Source organism: Crinia signifera, chromosome 7 (genome assembly GCF_055691185.1).
Source record: "Crinia signifera chromosome 7, ASM5569118v1, whole genome shotgun sequence".
Classification (NCBI taxonomy): Eukaryota; Metazoa; Chordata; class Amphibia; order Anura; family Myobatrachidae; genus Crinia; species Crinia signifera.
In genome coordinates this window covers 15172123-15198466 of record NC_139223.1, presented here as the reverse complement: position 1 = coordinate 15198466, position 26344 = coordinate 15172123, and the positions used below count along the sequence as shown (strand labels likewise).

General features: G+C 53.5%; 1 protein-coding gene across 2 annotated transcripts in view; it reads right to left on the bottom strand.

Annotated features, from left to right (window-relative positions):
* DOC2A (double C2 domain alpha) overlaps window positions 1-26344 on the bottom strand; it is a 132999-nt gene that overhangs the window by 77052 nt on the left and 29603 nt on the right. Inside the window, exon 2 of one of the 2 annotated variants that reach the window (XM_083152386.1) lies at window positions 9624-9742. In XM_083152386.1, the coding sequence (XP_083008512.1) occupies window positions 9624-9742 (119 nt within the window). Of the gene's footprint in view, window positions 1-1993; window positions 2142-9623; window positions 9743-26344 lie in introns of those variants that run through there. The other variant, XM_083152387.1, reaches the window with a different exon arrangement.

Sequence of the window (26344 nt, the reverse complement as noted above, 5' to 3'; positions counted from 1 at the left end):
GTGCAGCAGGTGGTGAGGCACCAGGAGGATGGAGTGCAGCAGGTATCAGGGGACCAGGAGGATGGAGTGCAGCAGGTAGCAGGAGGATGGAGTGCACCAGGTGATGAGGGACCAGGAGGATGGAGTACAGCAAATACCAGGGGACCAGGAGGATGGAGTGCAGTAGGTAGCAGCGAATCAGGAGGATGGAGTGCAGCAGGTGGCAGGGGAGAAGGAGGATGGAGGCAACAGGTAGCAGGGTATCAGGAGAATGGAGTGCAGCAGGTGGCAGGGGAGAAGGAGGATGGAGTGCCGCAGGTGGCAGGGGAGAAGGAGGATGGAGTGCAGCAGGTGGCAGGGGAGAAGGAGGATGGAGTGCCGCAGGTGGCAGGGGAGAAGGAGGATGGAGTGCAGCAGGAGGCAGGGGAGAAGGAGGATGGAGTGCAGCAGGTGGAAGGAGGATGGAGTGCAGCAGGTGGCAGGAGAGAAGGAGGATTGAGTGCAGCAGGTGGCAGGGGAGAAGGAGGATGGAGTGCAGCAGGTAGCAGGAGTATGGAGTGCAGCATATACCAGGAGGATGGAGTGCAGCAGGTGGCAGGGGAGAAGGAGGATGGAGTGCAGCAGGTAGCAGGGGAGCAGGAGTATGGAGTGCAGCATATAGCAGGAGGATGGAGTGCAGCAGGTGGCAGGGGAGAAGGAGGATGGAGTGCAGCAGGTGGCAGGGGAGAAGGAGGATGGAGTGCAGCAGGTAGCAGGAGGATGGAGTGCAGCAGGTATCAGGAGGATGGAGTGCAGCAGGTAGCAGGAGGATGGAGTGCAGAAGGTAACAGGGGAGCAGGAGGATGCAGTGCAGCAGGTAGCGGGGTATCAGGAGGATGGAGTGCAGCAGGTAGCAGGAGGATGGAGTGCAGCAGGTAACAGGGGAGCAGGAGGATGCAGTGCAGCAGGTAGCGGGGTATCAGGAGGATGGAGTGCAGCAGGTAGCAGGAGTATGGAGTGCAGCAGGTAGCAGGGGAGCAGGAGGATGGAGTGCAGCAGGTAACAGAGGACCAGGAGGATGGAGTGCAGCAGGTGGCAGGGGAGAAGGAGGATGGAGGCAACAGGTAGCAGGGTATCAGGAGGATGGAGTGCAGCAGGTGGCAGGGGAGTAGGAGGATGGAGTGCAGCAGGTAACAGGGGAGCAGGAGTATGGAGTGCAGCAGGTAACAGGGGAGCAGGAGAATGGAGTGCAGCAGGTGGCAGGGGAGCAGGAGGATGGAGTGCAGCAGGTAACAGGTTAGCAGGAGGATGGAGTGCAGCAGGTAACAGGGGAGCAGGAGTATGGAGTGCAGCAGGTGGCAGGGGAGCAGGAGGATGGAGTGCAGCAGGTAACTGGGGAGCAGGAGTATGGAGTGCAGCAGGTAACAGGTTAGCAGGAGGATGGAGTGCAGCAGGTAGCAGGGGAGCAGGAGTATGGAGTGCAGCAGGTAGCAGGGGAGCAGGAGGATGGAGTGCAGCAGGTAGCAGGAGTATGGAGTGCAGCAGGTAGCAGGGGAGCAGGAGTATGGAGTGCAGCAGGTAGCAGGGGAGCAGGAGTATGGAGTGCAGCAGGTTGCAGGGGAGCAGGAGGATGGAGTGCAGCAGGTATCAGGGGACCATGCACTGGTTACATTGCAGAACGTCTCGGTGTATGCTCCCAATGCAGGACCCCACCACATGGATAGGGAACTTCTGACAGCACATTCCTCCTTTACCATTGCCGCAAAGCCCCACCAACCTGTTCTGCTCTGCAGAGCATCTCTCTCTGAACTTTCAGGGGCAAAAAAAGTGCCTTGTGCTCCGCAGAGCGTTTCCATGCCATTAACCCTCTCTGCTCCCCCAAGCCCTGCAGTCATCTCAGCCCACCCAGCCATCACCACAACCTGAGACCCAGCGGGCACAAATACTGTTGCATCAATCCTACCCTCCACTGCACAGAGCTTGGGGACCCCCCCCCAGTCTCATTACCCCATCACCTGTGGCAGGTGGGACTTACCTCTCGCCTCGGGTTTCCCGAGGGGCAGCAGGGTTCCTGAGAGACAGGAGGAGAGCGAGGAGCAGGTCTCAGGCTGTGGCAGAGGAGCAGTGTGGCTGATCAGGAGGATGGAGTGCAGCAGGTATCAGGGGACCAGGAGGATGGAGTGCAGCAGGTAGCAGGAGGATGGAGTGCACCAGGTGATGAGGGACCAGGAGGATGGAGTACAGCAAATACCAGGGGACCAGGAGGATGGACTGCAGTAGGTAGCAGCGAATCAGGAGGATGGAGTGCAGCAGGTGGCAGGGGAGAAGGAGGATGGAGGCAACAGGTAGCAGGGTATCAGGAGAATGGAGTGCAGCAGGTGGCAGGGGAGAAGGAGGATGGAGTGCAGCAGGTGGCAGGGGAGAAGGAGGATGGAGTGCAGCAGGAGGCAGGGGAGAAGGAGGATGGAGTGCAGCAGGAGGCAGGGGAGGAGGATGGAGTGCAGCAGGTGGAAGGAGGATGGAGTGCAGCAGGTGGCAGGAGAGAAGGAGGATTGAGTGCAGCAGGTGGCAGGGGAGAAGGAGGATGGAGTGCAGCAGGTAGCAGGAGTATGGAGTGCAGCATATACCAGGAGGATGGAGTGCAGCAGGTGGCAGGGGAGAAGGAGGATGGAGTGCAGCAGGTAGCAGGGGAGCAGGAGTATGGAGTGCAGCAGGTGGCAGGAGGATGGAGTGCAGCATATAGCAGGAGGATGGAGTGCAGCAGGTGGCAGGGGAGAAGGAGGATGGAGTGCAGCAGGTGGCAGGGGAGAAGGAGGATGGAGTGCAGCAGGTAGCAGGAGGATGGAGTGCAGCAGGTATCAGGAGGATGGAGTGCAGCAGGTAGCAGGAGGATGGAGTGCAGAAGGTAACAGGGGAGCAGGAGGATGCAGTGCAGCAGGTAGCGGGGTATCAGGAGGATGGAGTGCAGCAGGTAGCAGGAGGATGGAGTGCAGCAGGTAACAGGGGAGCAGGAGGATGCAGTGCAGCAGGTAGCGGGGTATCAGGAGGATGGAGTGCAGCAGGTAGCAGGAGTATGGAGTGCAGCAGGTAGCAGGGGAGCAGGAGGATGGAGTGCAGCAGGTAACAGAGGACCAGGAGGATGGAGTGCAGCAGGTGGCAGGGGAGAAGGAGGATGGAGGCAACAGGTAGCAGGGTATCAGGAGAATGGAGTGCAGCAGGTGGCAGGGGAGTAGGAGGATGGAGTGCAGCAGGTAACAGGGGAGCAGGAGTATGGAGTGCAGCAGGTAACAGGGGAGCAGGAGAATGGAGTGCAGCAGGTGGCAGGGGAGCAGGAGAATGGAGTGCAGCAGGTGGCAGGGGAGCAGGAGGATGGAGTGCAGCAGGTAACTGGGGAGCAGGAGTATGGAGTGCAGCAGGTAACAGGTTAGCAGGAGGATGGAGTGCAGCAGGTAGCAGGGGAGCAGGAGTATGGAGTGCAGCAGGTAGCAGGGGAGCAGGAGGATGGAGTGCAGCAGGTAGCAGGAGTATGGAGTGCAGCAGGTAGCAGGGGAGCAGGAGTATGGAGTGCAGCAGGTAGCAGGGGAGCAGGAGTATGGAGTGCAGCAGGTTGCAGGGGAGCAGGAGGATGGAGTGCAGCAGGTATCAGGGGACCATGCACTGGTTACATTGCAGAACGTCTCGGTGTATGCTCCCAATGCAGGACCCACCACATGGATAGGGAACTTCTGACAGCACATTCCTCCATTACCATTGCCGCAAAGCCCCACCAACCTGTTCTGCTCTGCAGAGCATCTCTCTCTGAACTTTCAGGGGCAAAAAAAGTGCCTTGTGCTCCGCAGAGCGTTTCCATGCCATTAACCCTCTCTGCTCCCCCAAGCCCTGCAGTCATCTCAGCCCACCCAGCCATCACCACAACCTGAGACCCAGCGGGCACAAATACTGTTGCATCAATCCTACCCTCCACTGCACAGAGCTTGGGGACCCCCCCCCCCCCCCCCTTGTCTCATTACCCCATCACCTGTGGCAGGTGGGACTTACCTCTCGCCTCGGGTTTCCCGAGGGGCAGCAGGGTTCCTGAGAGACAGGAGGAGAGCGAGGAGCAGGTCTCAGGCTGTGGCAGAGGAGCAGTGTGGCTGATCAGGAGGATGGAGTGCAGCAGGTATCAGGGGACCAGGAGGATGGAGTGCAGCAGGTAGCAGGAGGATGGAGTGCACCAGGTGATGAGGGACCAGGAGGATGGAGTACAGCAAATACCAGGGGACCAGGAGGATGGACTGCAGTAGGTAGCAGCGAATCAGGAGGATGGAGTGCAGCAGGTGGCAGGGGAGAAGGAGGATGGAGGCAACAGGTAGCAGGGTATCAGGAGAATGGAGTGCAGCAGGTGGCAGGGGAGAAGGAGGATGGAGTGCAGCAGGTGGCAGGGGAGAAGGAGGATGGAGTGCAGCAGGTGGCAGGGGAGAAGGAGGATGGAGTGCAGCAGGAGGCAGGGGAGAAGGAGGATGGAGTGCAGCAGGAGGCAGGGGAGGAGGATGGAGTGCAGCAGGTGGAAGGAGGATGGAGTGCAGCAGGTGGCAGGAGAGAAGGAGGATTGAGTGCAGCAGGTGGCAGGGGAGAAGGAGGATGGAGTGCAGCAGGTAGCAGGAGTATGGAGTGCAGCATATACCAGGAGGATGGAGTGCAGCAGGTGGCAGGGGAGAAGGAGGATGGAGTGCAGCAGGTAGCAGGGGAGCAGGAGTATGGAGTGCAGCAGGTGGCAGGAGGATGGAGTGCAGCATATAGCAGGAGGATGGAGTGCAGCAGGTGGCAGGGGAGAAGGAGGATGGAGTGCAGCAGGTGGCAGGGGAGAAGGAGGATGGAGTGCAGCAGGTAGCAGGAGGATGGAGTGCAGCAGGTATCAGGAGGATGGAGTGCAGCAGGTAGCAGGAGGATGGAGTGCAGAAGGTAACAGGGGAGCAGGAGGATGCAGTGCAGCAGGTAGCGGGGTATCAGGAGGATGGAGTGCAGCAGGTAGCAGGAGGATGGAGTGCAGCAGGTAACAGGGGAGCAGGAGGATGCAGTGCAGCAGGTAGCGGGGTATCAGGAGGATGGAGTGCAGCAGGTAGCAGGAGTATGGAGTGCAGCAGGTAGCAGGGGAGCAGGAGGATGGAGTGCAGCAGGTAACAGAGGACCAGGAGGATGGAGTGCAGCAGGTGGCAGGGGAGAAGGAGGATGGAGGCAACAGGTAGCAGGGTATCAGGAGAATGGAGTGCAGCAGGTGGCAGGGGAGTAGGAGGATGGAGTGCAGCAGGTAACAGGGGAGCAGGAGTATGGAGTGCAGCAGGTAACAGGGGAGCAGGAGAATGGAGTGCAGCAGGTGGCAGGGGAGCAGGAGGATGGAGTGCAGCAGGTAACTGGGGAGCAGGAGTATGGAGTGCAGCAGGTAACAGGTTAGCAGGAGGATGGAGTGCAGCAGGTAACAGGGGAGCAGGAGTATGGAGTGCAGCAGGTAGCAGGGGAGCAGGAGGATGGAGTGCAGCAGGTAGCAGGAGTATGGAGTGCAGCAGGTAGCAGGGGAGCAGGAGGATGGAGTGCAGCAGGTAGCAGGGGAGCAGGAGTATGGAGTGCAGCAGGTAGCAGGGGAGCAGGAGGATGAGTGCAGCAGGTATCAGGGGACCATGCACTGGTTACATTGCAGAACGTCTCGGTGTATGCTCCCAATGCAGGACCCCACCACATGGATAGGGAACTTCTGACAGCACATTCCTCCATTACCATTGCCGCAAAGCCCCACCAACCTGTTCTGCTCTGCAGAGCATCTCTCTCTGAACTTTCAGGGGCAAAAAAAGTGCCTTGTGCTCCGCAGAGCGTTTCCATGCCATTAACCCTCTCTGCTCCCCCAAGCCCTGCAGTCACCTCAGCCCACCCAGCCATCACCACAACCTGAGACCCAGCGGGCACAAATACTGTTGCATCAATCCTACCCTCCACTGCACAGAGCTTGGGGACCCCCCCCCCCCCCCCTTGTCTCATTACCCCATCACCTGTGGCAGGTGGGACTTACCTCTCGCCTCGGGTTTCCCGAGGGGCAGCAGGGTTCCTGAGAGACAGGAGGAGAGCGAGGAGCAGGTCTCAGGCTGTGGCAGAGGAGCAGTGTGGCTGATCAGGAGGATGGAGTGCAGCAGGTATCAGGGGACCAGGAGGATGGAGTGCAGCAGGTAGCAGGAGGATGGAGTGCACCAGGTGATGAGGGACCAGGAGGATGGAGTGCAGCAAATACCAGGGGACCAGGAGGATGGACTGCAGTAGGTAGCAGCGAATCAGGAGGATGGAGTGCAGCAGGTGGCAGGGGAGAAGGAGGATGGAGGCAACAGGTAGCAGGGTATCAGGAGAATGGAGTGCAGCAGGTGGCAGGGGAGAAGGAGGATGGAGGCAACAGGTAGCAGGGGAGCAGGAGTATGGAGTGCAGCAGGTGGCAGGGGAGAAGGAGGATGGAGTGCAGCAGGTGGCAGGGGAGAAGGAGGATGGAGTGCAGCAGGAGGCAGGGGAGAAGGAGGATGGAGTGCAGCAGGAGGCAGGGGAGGAGGATGGAGTGCAGCAGGTGGAAGGAGGATGGAGTGCAGCAGGTGGCAGGAGAGAAGGAGGATTGAGTGCAGCAGGTGGCAGGGGAGAAGGAGGATGGAGTGCAGCAGGTAGCAGGAGTATGGAGTGCAGCATATACCAGGAGGATGGAGTGCAGCAGGTGGCAGGGGAGAAGGAGGATGGAGTGCAGCAGGTAGCAGGGGAGCAGGAGTATGGAGTGCAGCAGGTGGCAGGAGGATGGAGTGCAGCATATAGCAGGAGGATGGAGTGCAGCAGGTGGCAGGGGAGAAGGAGGATGGAGTGCAGCAGGTGGCAGGGGAGAAGGAGGATGGAGTGCAGCAGGTAGCAGGAGGATGGAGTGCAGCAGGTATCAGGAGGATGGAGTGCAGCAGGTAGCAGGAGGATGGAGTGCAGAAGGTAACAGGGGAGCAGGAGGATGCAGTGCAGCAGGTAGCGGGGTATCAGGAGGATGGAGTGCAGCAGGTAGCAGGAGGATGGAGTGCAGCAGGTAACAGGGGAGCAGGAGGATGCAGTGCAGCAGGTAGCGGGGTATCAGGAGGATGGAGTGCAGCAGGTAGCAGGAGTATGGAGTGCAGCAGGTAGCAGGGGAGCAGGAGGATGGAGTGCAGCAGGTAACAGAGGACCAGGAGGATGGAGTGCAGCAGGTGGCAGGGGAGAAGGAGGATGGAGGCAACAGGTAGCAGGGTATCAGGAGAATGGAGTGCAGCAGGTGGCAGGGGAGTAGGAGGATGGAGTGCAGCAGGTAACAGGGGAGCAGGAGTATGGAGTGCAGCAGGTAACAGGGGAGCAGGAGTATGGAGTGCAGCAGGTAACAGGGGAGCAGGAGAATGGAGTGCAGCAGGTGGCAGGAGGATGGAGTGCAGCAGGTAACTGGGGAGCAGGAGTATGGAGTGCAGCAGGTAACAGGTTAGCAGGAGGATGGAGTGCAGCAGGTAACAGGGGAGCAGGAGTATGGAGTGCAGCAGGTAGCAGGGGAGCAGGAGGATGGAGTGCAGCAGGTAGCAGGAGTATGGAGTGCAGCAGGTAGCAGGGGAGCAGGAGGATGGAGTGCAGCAAATACCAGGGGACCAGGAGGATGGACTGCAGTAGGTAGCAGCGAATCAGGAGGATGGAGTGCAGCAGGTGGCAGGGGAGAAGGAGGATGGAGGCAACAGGTAGCAGGGTATCAGGAGAATGGAGTGCAGCAGGTGGCAGGGGAGAAGGAGGATGGAGGCAACAGGTAGCAGGGGAGCAGGAGTATGGAGTGCAGCAGGTGGCAGGGGAGAAGGAGGATGGAGTGCAGCAGGTGGCAGGGGAGAAGGAGGATGGAGTGCAGCAGGAGGCAGGGGAGAAGGAGGATGGAGTGCAGCAGGAGGCAGGGGAGGAGGATGGAGTGCAGCAGGTGGAAGGAGGATGGAGTGCAGCAGGTGGCAGGAGAGAAGGAGGATTGAGTGCAGCAGGTGGCAGGGGAGAAGGAGGATGGAGTGCAGCAGGTAGCAGGAGTATGGAGTGCAGCATATACCAGGAGGATGGAGTGCAGCAGGTGGCAGGGGAGAAGGAGGATGGAGTGCAGCAGGTAGCAGGGGAGCAGGAGTATGGAGTGCAGCAGGTGGCAGGAGGATGGAGTGCAGCATATAGCAGGAGGATGGAGTGCAGCAGGTGGCAGGGGAGAAGGAGGATGGAGTGCAGCAGGTGGCAGGGGAGAAGGAGGATGGAGTGCAGCAGGTAGCAGGAGGATGGAGTGCAGCAGGTATCAGGAGGATGGAGTGCAGCAGGTAGCAGGAGGATGGAGTGCAGAAGGTAACAGGGGAGCAGGAGGATGCAGTGCAGCAGGTAGCGGGGTATCAGGAGGATGGAGTGCAGCAGGTAGCAGGAGGATGGAGTGCAGCAGGTAACAGGGGAGCAGGAGGATGCAGTGCAGCAGGTAGCGGGGTATCAGGAGGATGGAGTGCAGCAGGTAGCAGGAGTATGGAGTGCAGCAGGTAGCAGGGGAGCAGGAGGATGGAGTGCAGCAGGTAACAGAGGACCAGGAGGATGGAGTGCAGCAGGTGGCAGGGGAGAAGGAGGATGGAGGCAACAGGTAGCAGGGTATCAGGAGAATGGAGTGCAGCAGGTGGCAGGGGAGTAGGAGGATGGAGTGCAGCAGGTAACAGGGGAGCAGGAGTATGGAGTGCAGCAGGTAACAGGGGAGCAGGAGTATGGAGTGCAGCAGGTAACAGGGGAGCAGGAGAATGGAGTGCAGCAGGTGGCAGGAGGATGGAGTGCAGCAGGTAACTGGGGAGCAGGAGTATGGAGTGCAGCAGGTAACAGGTTAGCAGGAGGATGGAGTGCAGCAGGTAACAGGGGAGCAGGAGTATGGAGTGCAGCAGGTAGCAGGGGAGCAGGAGGATGGAGTGCAGCAGGTAGCAGGAGTATGGAGTGCAGCAGGTAGCAGGGGAGCAGGAGGATGGAGTGCAGCAGGTAGCAGGGGAGCAGGAGGATGGAGTGCAGCAGGTAGCAGGGGAGCAGGAGTATGGAGTGCAGCAGGTAGCAGGGGAGCAGGAGTATGGAGTGCAGCAGGTAGCAGGGGAGCAGGAGGATGGAGTGCAGCAGGTAGCAGGAGTATGGAGTGCAGCAGGTAGCAGGGGAGCAGGAGTATGGAGTGCAGCAGGTAGCAGGGGAGCAGGAGTATGGAGTGCAGCAGGTTGCAGGGGAGCAGGAGGATGGAGTGCAGCAGGTATCAGGGGACCATGCACTGGTTACATTGCAGAACGTCTCGGTGTATGCTCCCAATGCAGGACCCCACCACATGGATAGGGAACTTCTGACAGCACATTCCTCCATTACCATTGCCGCAAAGCCCCACCAACCTGTTCTGCTCTGCAGAGCATCTCTCTCTGAACTTTCAGGGGCAAAAAAAGTGCCTTGTGCTCCGCAGAGCGTTTCCATGCCATTAACCCTCTCTGCTCCCCCAAGCCCTGCAGTCATCTCAGCCCACCCAGCCATCACCACAACCTGAGACCCAGCGGGCACAAATACTGTTGCATCAATCCTACCCTCCACTGCACAGAGCTTGGGGACCCCCCCCCAGTCTCATTACCCCATCACCTGTGGCAGGTGGGACTTACCTCTCGCCTCGGGCTTCCCGAGGGGCAGCAGGGTTCCTGAGAGACAGGAGGAGAGCGAGGAGCAGGTCTCAGGCTGTGGCAGAGGAGCAGTGTGGCTGATGATGCTCTCTCCCTCACTGCTGTGTCTCACAGCAGGAGCAGGAGGGAGGGTGAGTAGGAGAGGAGGAGACAAAGGAAGAGCAAATGAATAGAGAGGGAAAGAAAGGAAGAGAGTAGACAGAGGTGAAGGAAAACAATCGGGAGATAACTCAGACGCTGCCACCGCTGGCTTAACCACTTGATGCTTGGACGCAGTTGGGTGCATTCTGCAGCAGTGGTGCCTGCGCACACTTCCCACGGCCGGGCGCAGGAACCCTACTACCTACCATCGCTCACATTATTTATTAACACAATTATTGTCTTTTTTTTGTTGTTCCAACAATTGCAGAATGATAACGTAGTCGCCCAGCGATGTTACAGCGATCTGCCCCCAGCGCATCGCTCCTCCAGGCGTCTCTTTGTCTTTATGGAAATCGCTGCTCGTTAACTTGCTAATTGCAGTATTTACAGGCAATATTTGCCTACTTATTGCCACACTGCCACACGCAGGCCATAAATAATGGATGCAATGCTGAATATAGGATCCGCGTCTGTGCGCATCAGGCGCTGGGATACAGTCAGGGCTGTGTATATTGTACCCAACACAAATCACGTTCTGCCAGGAGCTGCGTAACCCCTGCGTGCCCGAACTGCAACACAACTGCCTCCAATGCAGTATACACTCAGTATATATAACACAGGCAGAGTATACAGTATATATATATATATATATATATATATATATATATATATATATATATTATGTGTACTTACAGGCAGAGTATGCAGTATATATATTTTGTGTACTTACAGGCAGAGTATACAGTATATATATATATTATGTGTACTTACAGGCAGAGTATACAGTATATATATAGTATGTGTACTTACAGGCAGAGTATACAATATATATATATATATATATATATTATGTGTACTTACAGGCAGAGTATACAGTATATATATTATGTGTACTTACAGGCAGAGTATACAGTATATAAATATTATGTGTACTTACAGGCAGAAGAGTATACAGTATATATATATTATGTGTACTTACAGGCAGAGTATACAGTATATATATATAGTATGTGTATTTACAGGCAGAGTATACAGTATATATATATATATATATATATTATGTGTACTTACAGGCAGAGTATACAGTATATATATTATGTGTACTTACAGGCAGAGTATACAGTATATATATATATATATATTATGTGTACTTACAGGCAGAGTATACAGTATATATATATTATGTGTACTTACAGGCAGAGTATACAGTATATATATATATATATATATATATATATATATATATATATATATTATGTGTACTTACAGGCAGAGTATACAGTATATATATTATGTGTACTTACAGGCAGAGTATACAGTATATATATATTATGTGCACTTACAGGCAGAGTATACAGTATATATTATGTGTACTTACAGGCAGAGTATACAGTATATATAGTATGTGTACTTACAGGCAGATTATACAGTATATATATATATTATGTGTACTTACAGGCAGAGTATACAGTATATATATATTATGTGTACTTACAGGCAGAGTATACAGTATATATATTATGTGTACTTACAGGCAGAGTATACAGTATATATATTATGTGCGGTACTTGTTTCCTAGCACGGCCACACCGATTAAGATCGGGGTGGTCGTGCTGAAAAAAATCGGGTCGATCGCATCACATGCGATTTGGTCGCATGCGATGCGATCGACGCGACCGACCGATTTTTGACCCGATTTTTTCATTAAATCCAATGTAAATTTTACAGTGGATTGAATGAAAAAAATTCCAAACCCCCCCAAATTGAAGCGCGTACACAGCGCCCCACGATAGACGGCAACCCGAAGCGTGGCGAGCGCAGCAAGCCCGCGAGGGGCGGCGGTACGCGTCCTCCGACCTTTTCATGCCCTACTATCCACTAGGGCGCGGAGTGAGAATAGAATAGTGTGGCGAGCGCAGCGAGCCACCGAGCCCGAAGCGTGGCGAGCGCAGCGAGCCCCGCGAGGGGACGCGGATACCTTCACAGGTAATCGCGTCCCTTCGCGGGCTTCACAGGTGTCCGCGTCGCCACGGACACCTGTGAAGCCCGCGAAGGGACGCGTTTACCTGTGAAGGTATCCGCGTCCCCTCGCGGGGCTCGCTGCGCTCGCCACGCTTCGGGCTCGGTGGCTCGCTGCGCTCGCCACACTATTCTATTCTCACTCCGTGCCCTAGTGGATAGTAGGGCATGAAAAGGTCGGAGGACGCGTACCGCCGCCCCTCGCGGGCTCGCTGCGCTCGCCACGCTTCGGGTTGCCGTCTATCGTGGGGCGACGACGGGGACATTTATAATGTGAAATGGGTCATATTGACCCATTTCACATTTTTTTACATTTTTACACCATTTCAATGTTAAAATTTTTTTTAACATTGAATCCTATGTAAAAATCGGGTGCATCGCGTCGCATCGCGTCGGGACCAATGTTAATGGTCCCGACCGACGCGATGCCCCCGATATTTTACCGTTCCCGACAAGATTTCAATGTTAAAAATTTTTTTAACATTGAAGTCAATGCAAATATCGGGGGCATCGCGTCGGTCGCGTCGGGACCAATGTTAATGGTCCCGACCGACGCGATGCCCCCGATTTTTGTTTCCTAGCCGGCAAAATGGACCTGATTTCAAAAGAAATCGGGTCCATCGGGGTAATCGTGTCCCTTAATTAAGGGACACGATTACTTAAGATTGTGGCCGTGCTAGGAAACAAGTACCTTATGTGCACTTACAGGCAGAGTATACAGTATATATAGTATGTGTACTTACAGGCAGAGTATACAGTATATATAGTATGTGTACTTACAGGCAGAGTATACAGTGTATATATATATATTATGTGCACTTACAGGCAGAGTATGCAGTATATATATTATGTGCACTTACAGGCAGAGTATACAGTATATATATATTATGTGTACTTACAGGCAGAGTATACAGTATATATATATTATGTGTACTTACAGGCAGAGTATACAGTATATATATATTATGTGCACTTACAGGCAGAGTATACAGTATATATAGTATGTGTACTTACAGGCAGAGTATACAGTATATATATATTATGTGCACTTACAGGCAGAGTATACAGTATATATATATTATGTGTACTTACAGGCAGAGTATACAGTATATATATATATTATGTGCACTTACAGGCAGAGTATACAGTATATATATATTATGTGCACTTACAGGCAGAGTATACAGTATATATATATATATATATATTATGTGCACTTACAGGCAGAGTATACAGTATATATAGTATGTGTACTTACAGGCAGAGTATACAGTATATATATATTATGTGCACTTACAGGCAGAGTATACAGTATATATATATTATGTGCACTTACAGGCAGAGTATACAGTATATATATATATATATATATATATATATATATATTATGTGCACTTACAGGCAGAGTATACAGTATATATATCATGTGCACTTACAGGCAGAGTATACAGTATATATATATATATTATGTGTACTTACAGGCAGAGTATACAGTATATATATATTATGTGTACTTACAGGCAGAGTATACAGTATATATATTATGTGCACTTACAGGCAGAGTATACAGTATATATATATATATTATGTGCACTTACAGGCAGAGTATACAGTATATATAGTATGTGTACTTACAGGCAGATTATACAGTATATATATATTATGTGTACTTACAGGCAGAGTATACAGTATATATATTATGTGTACTTACAGGCAGAGTATACAGTATATATATTGTGTGTACTTACAGGCAGAGTATACAGTATATATATATTATGTGTACTTATAGGCAGAGTATACAGTATATATATATTATGTGTACTTACAGGCAGAGTATACAGTATATATATATAGTATGTGTACTTACAGGCAGAGTATACAGTATATATATATGTGTACTTACAGGCAGAGTATGCAGTATATATATTTTGTGTACTTACAGGCAGAGTATACAGTATATATATATTATGTGTACTTACAGGCAGAGTATACAGTATATATATATTATGTGCACTTACAGGCAGAGTATACAGTATATATATTATGTGTACTTACAGGCAGAGTATACAGTATATATATTATGTGTACTTACAGGCAGAGTATACAGTATATATATTATGTGTACTTACAGGCATAGTATACAGTATATATATTATGTGTACTTACAGGCAGAGTATACAGTATATATAGTATGTGTACTTACAGGCAGAGTATACAGTGTATATATATATATTATGTGTACTTACAGGCAGAGTATACAGTATATATATATTATGTGTACTTACAGGCATACAGTATATTGGGTTACGTCCGTTTTATGCATTTTTGTTTTTCCCTTTTTTTGTTACTCGGCGTCTGATCATCTTCTGTAGGGATCAGTGACAGGTGAAGGGGTGCTGCAGAAATGGGCACAGGAATTGCGGGCACAGTACAAGTCACTAGGGGGTGCACCCAGGGAAATGTGCCACGGTGTATGTTTAGCAATAGCCAGGATCATGCCTAGCAATGCCAATATACGGTCACTAGGTCTACATGCAATAAGGTCAACATGGGTTAGATTGACAGGGATTGACAGGGTCATTAGGTCGATATGTGAAAAGTCGACAGTCAAAAGGTCGAAGTGGGGTTTTTCACTTTTTATTTGAGCTGACATGTGCCGACAGGCGGTATTTCATGCCCTACCGTCAACTAAGGTGTAGCGGGAGAATAAAATAGTGTGCTCGAAGCATAGGGGCCTGTGCGGCTACACCCAGGGGTGGGGCTAGCTGTACCTAGGGGCCTGTGTGGCTACACCCAGGGGAGGGGCTAGCAGTACCTAGGGGCCTGTGCGGCTACACCCAGGGGAGGGGCTAGCTGTACCTAGGGGCCTGTGTGGCTACACCCAGGGGAGGGGCTAGCAGTACCTAGGGGCCTGTGCGGCTGCACCCAGAGGAGGGGCTAGCAGTACCTAGGGGCCTGTGCGGCTACACCCAGGGGAGGGGCTAGCTGTACCTAGGGGCCTGTGTGGCTACACCCAGGGGAGGGGCTAGCAGTACCTAGGGGCCTGTGCGGCTACACCCAGGGGAGGGGCTAGCAGTACCTAGGGGCCTGTGCGGCTACACCCAGGGGAGGGGCTAGCAGTACCTAGGGGCCTGTGCGGCTACACCCAGGGTAGTGACTAGCAGTACCTAGGGGCCTGTGCGGCTACACCCAGGGGAGGGGCTAGCAGTACCTAGGGGCCTGTGCGGCTACACCCAGGGGAGGGGCTAGCAGTACCATGGGGCCTGTGCGGCTACACCCAGGGGAGGGGCTAGCAGTACCATGGGGCCTGTGCGGCTACACCCAGGGGAGTGGCTAGCAGTACCTAGGGGCCTGTGCGGCTACACCCAGGGGAGGGGCTAGCAGTACCTAGGGGCCTGTGCGGCTACACCCAGGGGATGGGGCTAGCAGTACCTAGGGGCCTGTGCGGCTACACCCAGGGGAGGGGCTAGCAGTACCTAGGGGCCTGTGCGGCTACACCCAGGGGAGGGGCTAGCAGTACCTAGGGGCCTGTGCGGCTACACCCAGGGGAGGGGCTAGCAGTACCTAGGGGCCTGTGCGGCTACACCCAGGGGAGGGGCTAGCAGTACCTAGGGGCCTGAGCAGCTACACCCAGGGGAGTGACTAGCAGTACCTAGGGGCCTGTGCGGCTACACCCAGGGGAGGGGCTAGCAGTACCTAGGGGCCTGTGCGGCTACACCCAGGGGAGGGGCTAGCAGTACCTAGGGGCCTGAGCAGCTACACCCAGGGGAGGGGCTAGCAGTACCTAGGGGCCTGTGCGGCTACACCCAGGGGAGGGGCTAGCAGTACCTAGGGGCCTGTGCGGCTACACCCAGGGTAGTGACTAGCAGTACCTAGGGGCCTGTGCGGCTACACCCAGGGGAGGGGCTAACAGTACCGAGGGGCCTGAGCGGCTACACCCAAGGGAGGGACTAGCAGTAACTAGGGGCCTGTGCGGCTACACCCAGGGTAGTGACTAGCAGTACCTAGGGGCCTGTGCGGCTACACCCAGGGGAGGGGCTAGCAGTACCTAGGGGCCTGTGCGGCTACACCCAGGGGAGGGGCTAGCAGTACCTAGGGGCCTGAGCAGCTACACCCAGGGGAGTGACTAGCAGTACCTAGGGGCCTGTGCGGCTACACCCAGGGGAGGGGCTAGCAGTACCTAGGGGCCTGTGCGGCTACACCCAGGGGAGGGGCTAGCAGTACCTAGGGGCCTGAGCAGCTACACCCAGGGGAGGGGCTAGCAGTACCTAGGGGCCTGTGCGGCTACACCCAGGGGAGGGGCTAGCAGTACCTAGGGGCCTGTGCGGCTACACCCAGGGTAGTGACTAGCAGTACCTAGGGGCCTGTGCGGCTACACCCAGGGGAGGGGCTAACAGTACCGAGGGGCCTGAGCGGCTACACCCAAGGGAGGGACTAGCAGTAACTAGGGGCCTGTGCGGCTACACCCAGGGTAGTGACTAGCAGTACCTAGGGGCCTGTGCGGCTACACCCAGGGGAGGGGCTAGCAGTACCTAGGGGCCTGTGCGGCTACACCCAGGGTAGTGACTAGCAGTACCTAGGGGCCTGAGCGGCTACACCCAAGGGAGGGACTAGCAGTACCTAGGGGCCTGTGCGGCTACACCCAGGGGAGGGGCTAGCAGTACCTAGGGCCCTGTGCGGCTACACCCAGGGGAGGGGCTAGCACTACCTAGGGGCCTGTGCGGCTACACCCAGGGGAGGGGCTAGCACTACCTAGGGGCCTGTGCGGCTACACCCAGGGGAGAGGCTAGCAGTACCTAGGGGCCTGTGCAGCTACACCCAGGGGAGGGGCTTGCAGTACCTAGGGGCCGGAGCAGCTACACCCAGGGGAGTGACTAGCAGTACCTAGGGGCCTGAGCAACTACACCCAGGGGAGTGACTAGCAGTACCTAGGGCCCTGAGCAGCTACACCCAGGGGAGTGACTAGCAGTACCTAGGGGCCTGAGCGACTACACCCAGGGGAGGGGCTAGCAGTACCTAAGGGCCTGTGTGGCTACACCCAGGGGAGGGGCTAGCAGTACCTAGGGGCCTGAGCGGCTACACCCAGGGGAGGGGCTAGCAGTACCTATGGGCCTGTGTAGCTACACCCAGGGGAGTGGCTAGCAGTACCTAGGGGCCTGAGCAGCTACACCCAGGGGAGGGGCTAGCAGTACCTAGGGACCTGTGCAGCTACACCCAGGGGAGGGGCTAGCAGTACCTAGGGGCCTGAGCGGCTACACCCAGGGGAGGGGCTAGCAGTACCTAGAGGCCTGTGCTGCTACACCCAGGGGAGGGGCTAGAAATACCTAGAGGCCTGTGCGGCTACACCCAGGGGAGGGGCTAGCAGTACCTAGGGGCCTGTGCAGCTACACCCAGGGGAGTGACTAGCAGTACCTAGGGGCCTGAGCAACTACACCCAGGGGAGTGACTAGCAGTACCTAGGGCCCTGAGCAGCTACACCCAGGGGAGTGACTAGCAGTACCTAGGGGCCTGAGCGACTACACCCAGGGGAGGGGCTAGCAGTACCTAAGGGCCTGTGCGGCTACACCCAGGGGAGGGGCTAGCAGTACCTAGGGGCCTTGTGCAGCTACACCCAGGGGAGGGGCTAGAAGTACCTATGGGCCTGTGCAGCTACACCCAGGGGATTGGCTAGCACTTTTTCCATACCATCAATACCCTCTGATCACAGTTTGTCCACCAACCAGGGATGACCATCGGTAAGTTACCTATCAGTGGTCATCATCGATGGTACCATTGAAAGGTAACCTCGATGGCATACAACCATCTGCATAAGGAAGATCAATGCTTTCACCCACCGATGGTCACCCCTGCTTTCTAATTCAATAGGCTGTGGGCTAATGAAAGGCCAGGGGCAGGGCTTTTTGGTAGTGTTTAAGGGGGGAGCTAAGTCAAACCATCTGGTAGTCCCTCAATGATGCAAAAGTATTTATCATTGGTGATAGACCATCAATGAATTTGGAATCATCGATGATCGATGGATTTTCCCAATACCAACCTTCCCTGAATGTCCCAACCAATCTCACTTGTGTTTTATGTCCTACATGTACATTTGACAGCACTGCCCTGTCCTCCGCTCCTCCGATTACCATATCCTCCATCTTACTGCATGCTGAAATGATGGAGGACATCGCTAACAGCCTGCAGGAGTGTGCATAGGTAATGATATAGTGCGTGCACACTAGACGATATGCATGACAATATCGTTTCAGTGGTCGTTATCGCTCCAGAGGGGCGGCTGCAGCACAGTTACAAATTCATATAGGGGAGTCCCACCCACTGCCACCAACTGCCATTCCAAGCTGACTCACTGGCAGTTGGAGTTGCTTCCCATTTAAATTTTGATCTGTGCTGCAGCTCCACCCCTGGATCCACCACTGGTCATTATCGTACGTGTTGTTTAATGTATCATCTAGAGTGTACATCGCATCGTTAGCACCGTAATGTCCTCTGAATCCTGCAGTAGAGCTGGGAATAGCATGTGTGTATATAAGGTAAGACCCCTAGTGCGGACCCTCCTGTCTCCTACTATGAGTCATATATGGTACAGGAAGAGGCCCAGGCATTATATTGCCCTTCCATGGCCCGGCTGCCATTGATGACCCCCCTGATGTGCACATGTGGGGAATTGCCCTGACTAGGATGCATTTGCACATAGGGATTTCCAGAGAATTGCAGTCTTGGCAACATGTCTGAGACATTACACCAGGAGAAGGCCCTGATCCTCACCAGGACGTATCCAAATATCTAAGCAGATCTGTACTATGGTATGAGCGGTGGTGGTGCTGGTACACTGAAACATATCACATGGGTGCATGGTGGTGGTACACTGAAGCATATCACATGGGTGCATGGTGGTGGTACACTGAAGCATATCACATGGGTGAGTGGTTGTACACTGAAGCATATCACACGGGTGAGTGGTGGTACACTGAAGCATATGACATGGGTGCCTGGGGGTGGTGGTGGTACACTGAAGCATATCACATGGGTGGGTGCTGGTGATACACTGAAACATATCACATGGGTGCCTGGTGGTGGTACACTGAAGCATATCACATGGGTGAGTGGTTGTACACTGAAGCATATCTCATGAGTGAGTGGTGGTATACTGAAGCATATGACATGGGTGCATGGGGGTGGTGGTGGTACACTGAAGCATATCACATGGGTGGGTCCTGGTGATACACTGAAACACATCACATGGGTGCATGGTGGTGGTACACTGAAGCATATCACACGGGTGAGTGGTTGTACACTGAAGCATATCACACGGGTGAGTGGTTGTACACGGAAGCATATCACACGGGTGAGTGGTGGTGGTGGTGGTGGTACACTGAAGCATATCACATGGGTGCATGGTGGTGGTGGTACACTGAAGCATATCACATGGGTGCATGTGGTGGTGGTGGTGGTACACTGAAGCATATCACATGGGTGAGTGGTGGTACACTGAAGCATATCACATGGGTGAGTGGTGGTACACTGAAGCATATCACATGGGTGCATGGTGGTGGTGGTGGTACACTGAAGCATATAACATGGGTGGGTGCTGGTTATACACTGAAACACATCACATGGGTGCATGGTGGTGGTGCACTGAAGCATATCACATGGGTGCATGGTGGTGGTGGTGGTACACTGAAGCATATAACATGGGTGGGTGCTGGTTATACACTGAAACACATCACATGGGTGCATGGTGGTGGTGCACTGAAGCATATCACATGGGTGAGTGGTGGTACACTGAAGCATATCACATGGGTGCATGTTGGTGGTGGTGGTACACTGAAGCATATCACATGGGTGAGTAGTGGTACACTGAAGCATATCACATGGGTGCATGGTGGTGGTGGTGGTACACTGAAGCATATTACATGGGTGCATGGTGGTGGTGGTACACTGAAGCATATCACATGGGCGGGTGATGGCACACTGAAGCATATCACATGGGTAGGTGGTGGTACACTGAAGCATATCACATGGGTGCATGGTGGGTGGTGGTACACTGAAGCATATCACATGGGTGGGTGGTGGTACACTGAAGCATATCACATGGGTGGGTGGTGGTACACTGAAGCATAAGACATGGGTGCAAGGTGGTGGTACACAGAAGCATATCACAGGGGTGCATGGTGGTGGTGGTGCACTGAAGCATATCACATGGGTGGTGGTACACTGAAGCATATCACATAGGTGCATGGTGGGTGGTGGTACATTGAAGCATATCACATGGGTGCATGGTGGGTGGTGGTACACTGAAGCATATCACATGAGTAGGTGGGTGGTGGTACACTGAAGTATATCACATGGGTGCATGGTGGGTGGTGGTACACTGAAGCATATCACATGGGTGGGTGGTGTGAAACTGAAGCATATCACATGGGTGGGTGGTGGTGGTGGTACACTGAAGCATATGACATGGGTGCACGGTGGTGGTGGTGGTGGTACACAGAAGCATATCAAATAGGTGCATGGTGGGTGGTGGTTCACTGAAGCATATCACATGGGTGGGTGGTGGTACACTGAAGCATATGACATGGGTGGGTGGTGGTACACTGAAGCATATCACATAGGTGCATGGTGGGTGGTGGTACATTGAAGCATATCACATGGGTGCATGGTGGGTGGGGGTACACTGAAGCATATCACGTGGGTGGGTGGTGGTACACTGAAACATATCACATAGGTGCATGGTGGGTAGTGGCACATTGAAGCATATCACATGGGTGCATGGTGGGTGGTGGTACACTGAAGCATATCACATGGGTGGGTGGTGGTACACTGAAGCATATCACATGGGTGGGTGGTGGTGGTACACTGAAGCATATCACATGGGTGCATGGTGGTGGTGGTACACTGAAGCATATCACATGGGTGCATGGTGGTGGTACACTGAATCATATCACATGGGTGCATGGTGGTGGTGGTACATTGAAGCACATCACATGGGTGCATGGTGGGTGGTAGTAAACTGAAGCATATCACATGGGTGCGTGGTGGTGGTGGTACACTGAAGCATATGACATGGGTGAGTGGTGGCACACTGAAGCATATCATATGGGTGCATGGGGGTGGTGGTGGTACACTGAAGCATATCACATGGGTGCATGGTGGTGGTGGTACACTGGAGCATATCACATGGGTGCATGGTGGTGGCGGTACACTGAAGCATATCACATGGGCGGGTGATGGCACAATGAAGCATATAACATGGGTGGGTGGTGGTACACTGAAGCATATCACATGGGTGCATGGTGGGTGGTGGTACACTGAAGCATATCACATGGGTGGGTGGTGGTACATTGAAGCATATCACATGGGTGGGTGGTGATACACTGAAGCATATGATATGGGTGCATGGTGGTAGTGGTACACTGAAGTATATCACATGGGTGCATGGTGGTGGTGGTGCACTGAAGCATATCACATGGGTGGGTGGTGGTACACTGAAGCATATCACATGGGTGCATGGTGGGTGGTGGTACATTGAAGCACATCAAATGGGTGCATGGTGGGTGGTGGTACACTGAAGCATATCACATGAGTAGGTGGGTGGTGGTGGTACACTGAAGTATATCACATGGGTGGTTGGTGGTACACTGAAACATATCACATGGGTGGGTGGTGGTGGTGGTACACTGAAGCATATCACATGGGTGCATGGTGGTGGTACACTGAAGCATATCACATGGGTGCATGGTGGTGGTGGTACACTGAAGCATATCACATGGGTGCATGGTGGTGGTACACTGAAGCATATCACATGGGTGCATGGTGGTGGTGGTACACTGAATCATATCACATGGGTGCATGGGGGGGTGGTGGTAAACTGAAGCATATCACATGGGTGCATGGGGGTGGTACACTGAAGCATATCACATGGGTGCATGGTGGTGGTGGTACACTGAAGCATATCCCATGGGTGCATGGTGGGTGGTGGTACACTGAAGCATATCACATGGGTGGGTGGTGGTACACTGAAGCATATCATATGGGTGGGTAGTGGTGGTACACTGAAGCATATCACATGATTAGGTGGGTGGTGGTGATACACTGAAGCATATCACATGGGTGCATGGTGATGGTGGAACACTGAAGCATATCACATGGGTGGGTGGTGGTACACTGAAGCATATCACATGGGTGGGTGGTGGTACATTGAAGCATATCACATGGGTGCATGGTGGTAGTGGTACACTGAAGCATATCACATGGGGGCCTGGTGATGGTGGTACACTGAAGAATATAACATAGGTGCATGGTGGTGGTGGTGCACTGAAGCATATCACATGGGTGGGTGGTGGTACACTGAAGCATATCACATGGGTGGGTGGTGGTACACTGAAGCATATCACATGGGTGGGTGGTGGTACACTGAAGCATATCACATGGGTGGGTGGTGGTACATTGAAGCATAGCACATGGGTGGTGGTACACTGAAGCATATCACATGGGTGCCTGGTGGTGGTGCACTGAAGCATATCACATGGGTGTATGGTGGTGGTGGTACACAGAAGCATATCACATGGGTGCATGGTGGGTGGTGGTTGAAGCATATCACATGGGTGTATGGTGGTGGTGATACACAGAAGCATATCACATGGGTGCATGGTGGGTGGTGGTTGAAGCATATCACATGGGTGCATGGTGGGTGGTGGTACACTGAAGCATATCACATGAGTAGGTGGGTGGTGGTGGTGGTACACTGAAGTATATCACATGGGTGGTTGGTGGTACACTGAAACATATCACATGGGTGCATGGTGGTGGTGGTGGTACACTGAAGCATATCACATGATTAGGTGGGTGGTGGTGGTACACTGAAGCATATCACATGGGTGCATGGTGGGTGGTGGTACACTGAAACATATCACATGGGTGCACGGTGGTGGTGGTACACTGAAGCATATCACATGGGTGCATGGTGGGTGGTGGTAAACTGAAGCATATCACATGGGTGGTTGGTGGTGGTGGTACACGGAAGCATATCACATGGGTGCACGGTGGTGGTGGTACACTGAAGCATATCACATGGGTGCATGGTGGTGGTTGTACACTGAAGCATATCACATGGGTGGGTGGTGGTGGTACACTGAAGCATATCACATGGGTGCATGGTGGTGGTGGTACACTGAAGCATATCACATGGGTGCATGGTGGGTGGTAGTAAACTGAAGCATATCACATGGGTGCACGGTGGTGGTGGTACACTGAATCATATCACATGGGTGCATGGTGGGTGGTGGTAAACTGAAGCATATCACATGGGTGCACGGTGGTGGTGGTACACTGAATCATATCACATGGGTGCATGGTGGGTGGTGGTAAGCTGAAGCATATCACATGGGTGCATGGTGGGTGGTGGTACACTGAAGCATATCACATGGGTGCATGGTGGGTGGTTTTACACTGAAGCATATCAAATGGGTGCATGTTAGTGGTGCACTGAAGCATATCACATGGGTGCATGGTGGTACACTGAAGCATATCACATGGGTACATGGTAGGTGGTGGTACACTGAAGCATATCACATGGGTGGGTGGTGGTACACTGAAGCATATAATATGGGTGGGTAGTGGTGGTACACTGAAGCATATCACATGATTAGGTGGGTGGTGGTGGTACACTGAAGCATATCACATGGGTGCATGGTGGTGGTGGTACACTGAAGCATATCACATGGGTGGGTGGTGGTACACTGAAGCATATAATATGGGTGGGTAGTGGTGGTACACTGAAGCATATCACATGAGTAGGTGGGTGGGTGGTGGTACCCTGAAGCATTTCACATGGGTGCATGGTGGCCGTAAACTGAAGCATATCACATGGGTGCATGGTGGTGGTGGTGGTACACTGAAACATATCACATGGGTGCATGGTGGTGGTGGTGGTACACTGAAGCATATCACATGGGTGGGTGGTGGTACACTGAAGCATATCACATGGGTGCATGGTGGTGGTGGTACACTGAAGCATATCAAATGGCTGGGTGGTAGTGGAAGTACAAACCCCAACCAATACTAACTCTCTCTGCACATGTCACATCAGCCCCATCTGCAGTGCAGCATGGTTTTGTCCATTTGAGAGAATATTTGCTTTTGTGGGGGAAACAGAATCAGGGCCTTGGTCCACTTTAAAAAGGGTTTGGTGCAACTTCCAATGTACAGTATTTTTTAGTTCCATCGGGGGACCTGAGCTCTGGCATATAATGTCCTGTTCTCTTAAAGGTGAGGTCCAGCGGCTAGGGACAGTTTCCCGACAGTGGGGATCCCAACAGTCAAAACCCAGACACTCAGGGTCCCGACGGCCACCGACTATTCTCCCTCGTGGGGGTCCACGACCCCCATAGAGGGAGAATAGAATAGGTGGTGAGCGTAGTGAGCCACCGTGCCCGCAGCGTGGCGAGCCCGCAAGGGGCTTTGATGCGCTCACCATGCTGTCTGAGTCCGGCCTGTCGGGATCCCGACTATCGGGACCTTATACCATATCCCAGCTGCTGATAGTGAGCTCTGGCATATCACGTCCTGGTGAGGTACAGCTGCTGATAGTGAGCTCTGGCATATCACGTCCTGGTGAGGTACAGCTGCTGATAGTGAGCTCTGGCATATCACGTCCTGGTGAGGTACAGCTGCTGATAGTGAGCTCTGGCATATCACGTCCTGGTGAGGTACAGCTGCTGATAGTGAGCTCTGGCATATCACGTCCTGGTGAGGTACAGCTGCTGATAGTGAGCTCTGGCATATCACGTCCTGGTGAGGTACAGCTGGTGATAGTGAGCTCTGGCATATCACGTCCTGGTGAGGTACAGCTGCTGATAGTGAGCTCTGGCATATCACGTCCTGGTGAGGTACAGCTGCTGATAGTGAGCTCTGGCATACTGTATCAAACCCTGTTCTCTTATAGGTGAGGTACAGCTGCTGATAGTGAGCTCTGGCATATCATGTCCTGGTGAGGTACAGCTGCTGATAGTGAGCTCTGGCATACAGTATCACGCCCTGTTCTCTTATAGGTGAGGTACAGCTGCTGATAGTGAGCTCTGGCATATCACGTCCTGGTGAGGTACAGCTGCTGATAGTGAGCTCTGGCATACTGTATCACGCCCTGTTCTCTTATAGGTGAGGTACAGCTGCTGATAGTGAGGTCTGGCATATCACATCCTGGTGAGGTACAGCTGCTGATAGTGAGCTCTGGCATATCACGTCCTGGTGAGGTACAGCTGCTGATAGTGAGCTCTGGCATATCACGTCCTGGTGAGGTACAGCTGCTGATAGTGAGCGCTGGCATATCACGTCCTGGTGAGGTACAGCTGCTGATAGTGAGCTCTGGCATATCACGTTCTGGTGAGGTACAGCTGCTGATAGTGAGCTCTGGCATATCACGTCCTGGTGAGGTACAGCTGCTGATAGTGAGCTCTGGCATATCACATCCTGGTGAGGTACAGCTGCTGATAGTGAGCTCTGGCATATCACGTCATGGTGAGGTACAGCCGCTGATAGTGAGCTCTGGCATATCACGTCCTGGTGAGGAACAGCTGCTGATAGTGAGCTCTGGCATACTGTATCACGCCCTGTTCTCTTATAGGTGAGGTACAGCCGCTGATAGTTAGGTCTGGCATATCACATCCTGGTGAGGTACAGCTGCTGATAGTGAGCTCTGGCATACTGTATCACGCTCTGTTCTCTTATAGGTGAGGTACAGCTGCAGATAGTGAGCTCTGGCATATCACATCCTGGTGAGGTCCAGCGGCTAGGGACAGTTTCCCGACAGTGGGGATCCCAACAGTCAAAACCCCGACACTCAGGGTCCCGACGGCCACCGACTATTCTCCCTCGTGGGGGTCCACGACCCCCATAGAGGGAGAATAGAATAGCTGGTGAGCGTAGTGAGCCACTGTGCCTGCAGCGTGGCGAGCCCGCAAGGGGCTTTGTTGCGCTCACCATGCTGTCTGAGTCCGGCCTGTCAGGATCCCGACTATCGGAACCTTATACCACATCCCAGCTGCTGATAGTGAGCTCTGGCATATCACGTCCTGGTGAGGTACAGCTGCTGATAGTAAGCTCTGGCATATCACGTCCTGGTGAGGTACAGCTGCTAATAGTGAGCTCTGGCATACTGTATCACGCCCTGTTCTCTTATAGGTGAGGTACAGCCGCTGATAGTGAGGTCTGGCATATCACGTCCTGGTGAGGTACAGCTGCTGATAGTGAGCTCTGGCATACTGTATCATGCCCTGTTCTCTTATAGGTGAGGTACAGCTGCTGATAGTGAGCTCTGGCATATCACGTCCTGGTGAGGTACAGCTGCTGATAGTAAGCTCTGGCATATCACGTCCTGGTGAGGTACAGCTGCTCAAATTGTGAGTTCTGGCATACTGTATCACGCCCTGTTCTCTTATAGGTGAGGTACAGCCGCTGATAGTGAGCTCTGGCATATCACATCCTGGTGAGGTACAGCTGCTGATAGTGAGCTCTGGCATACTGTATCACGCCCTGTTCTCTTATAG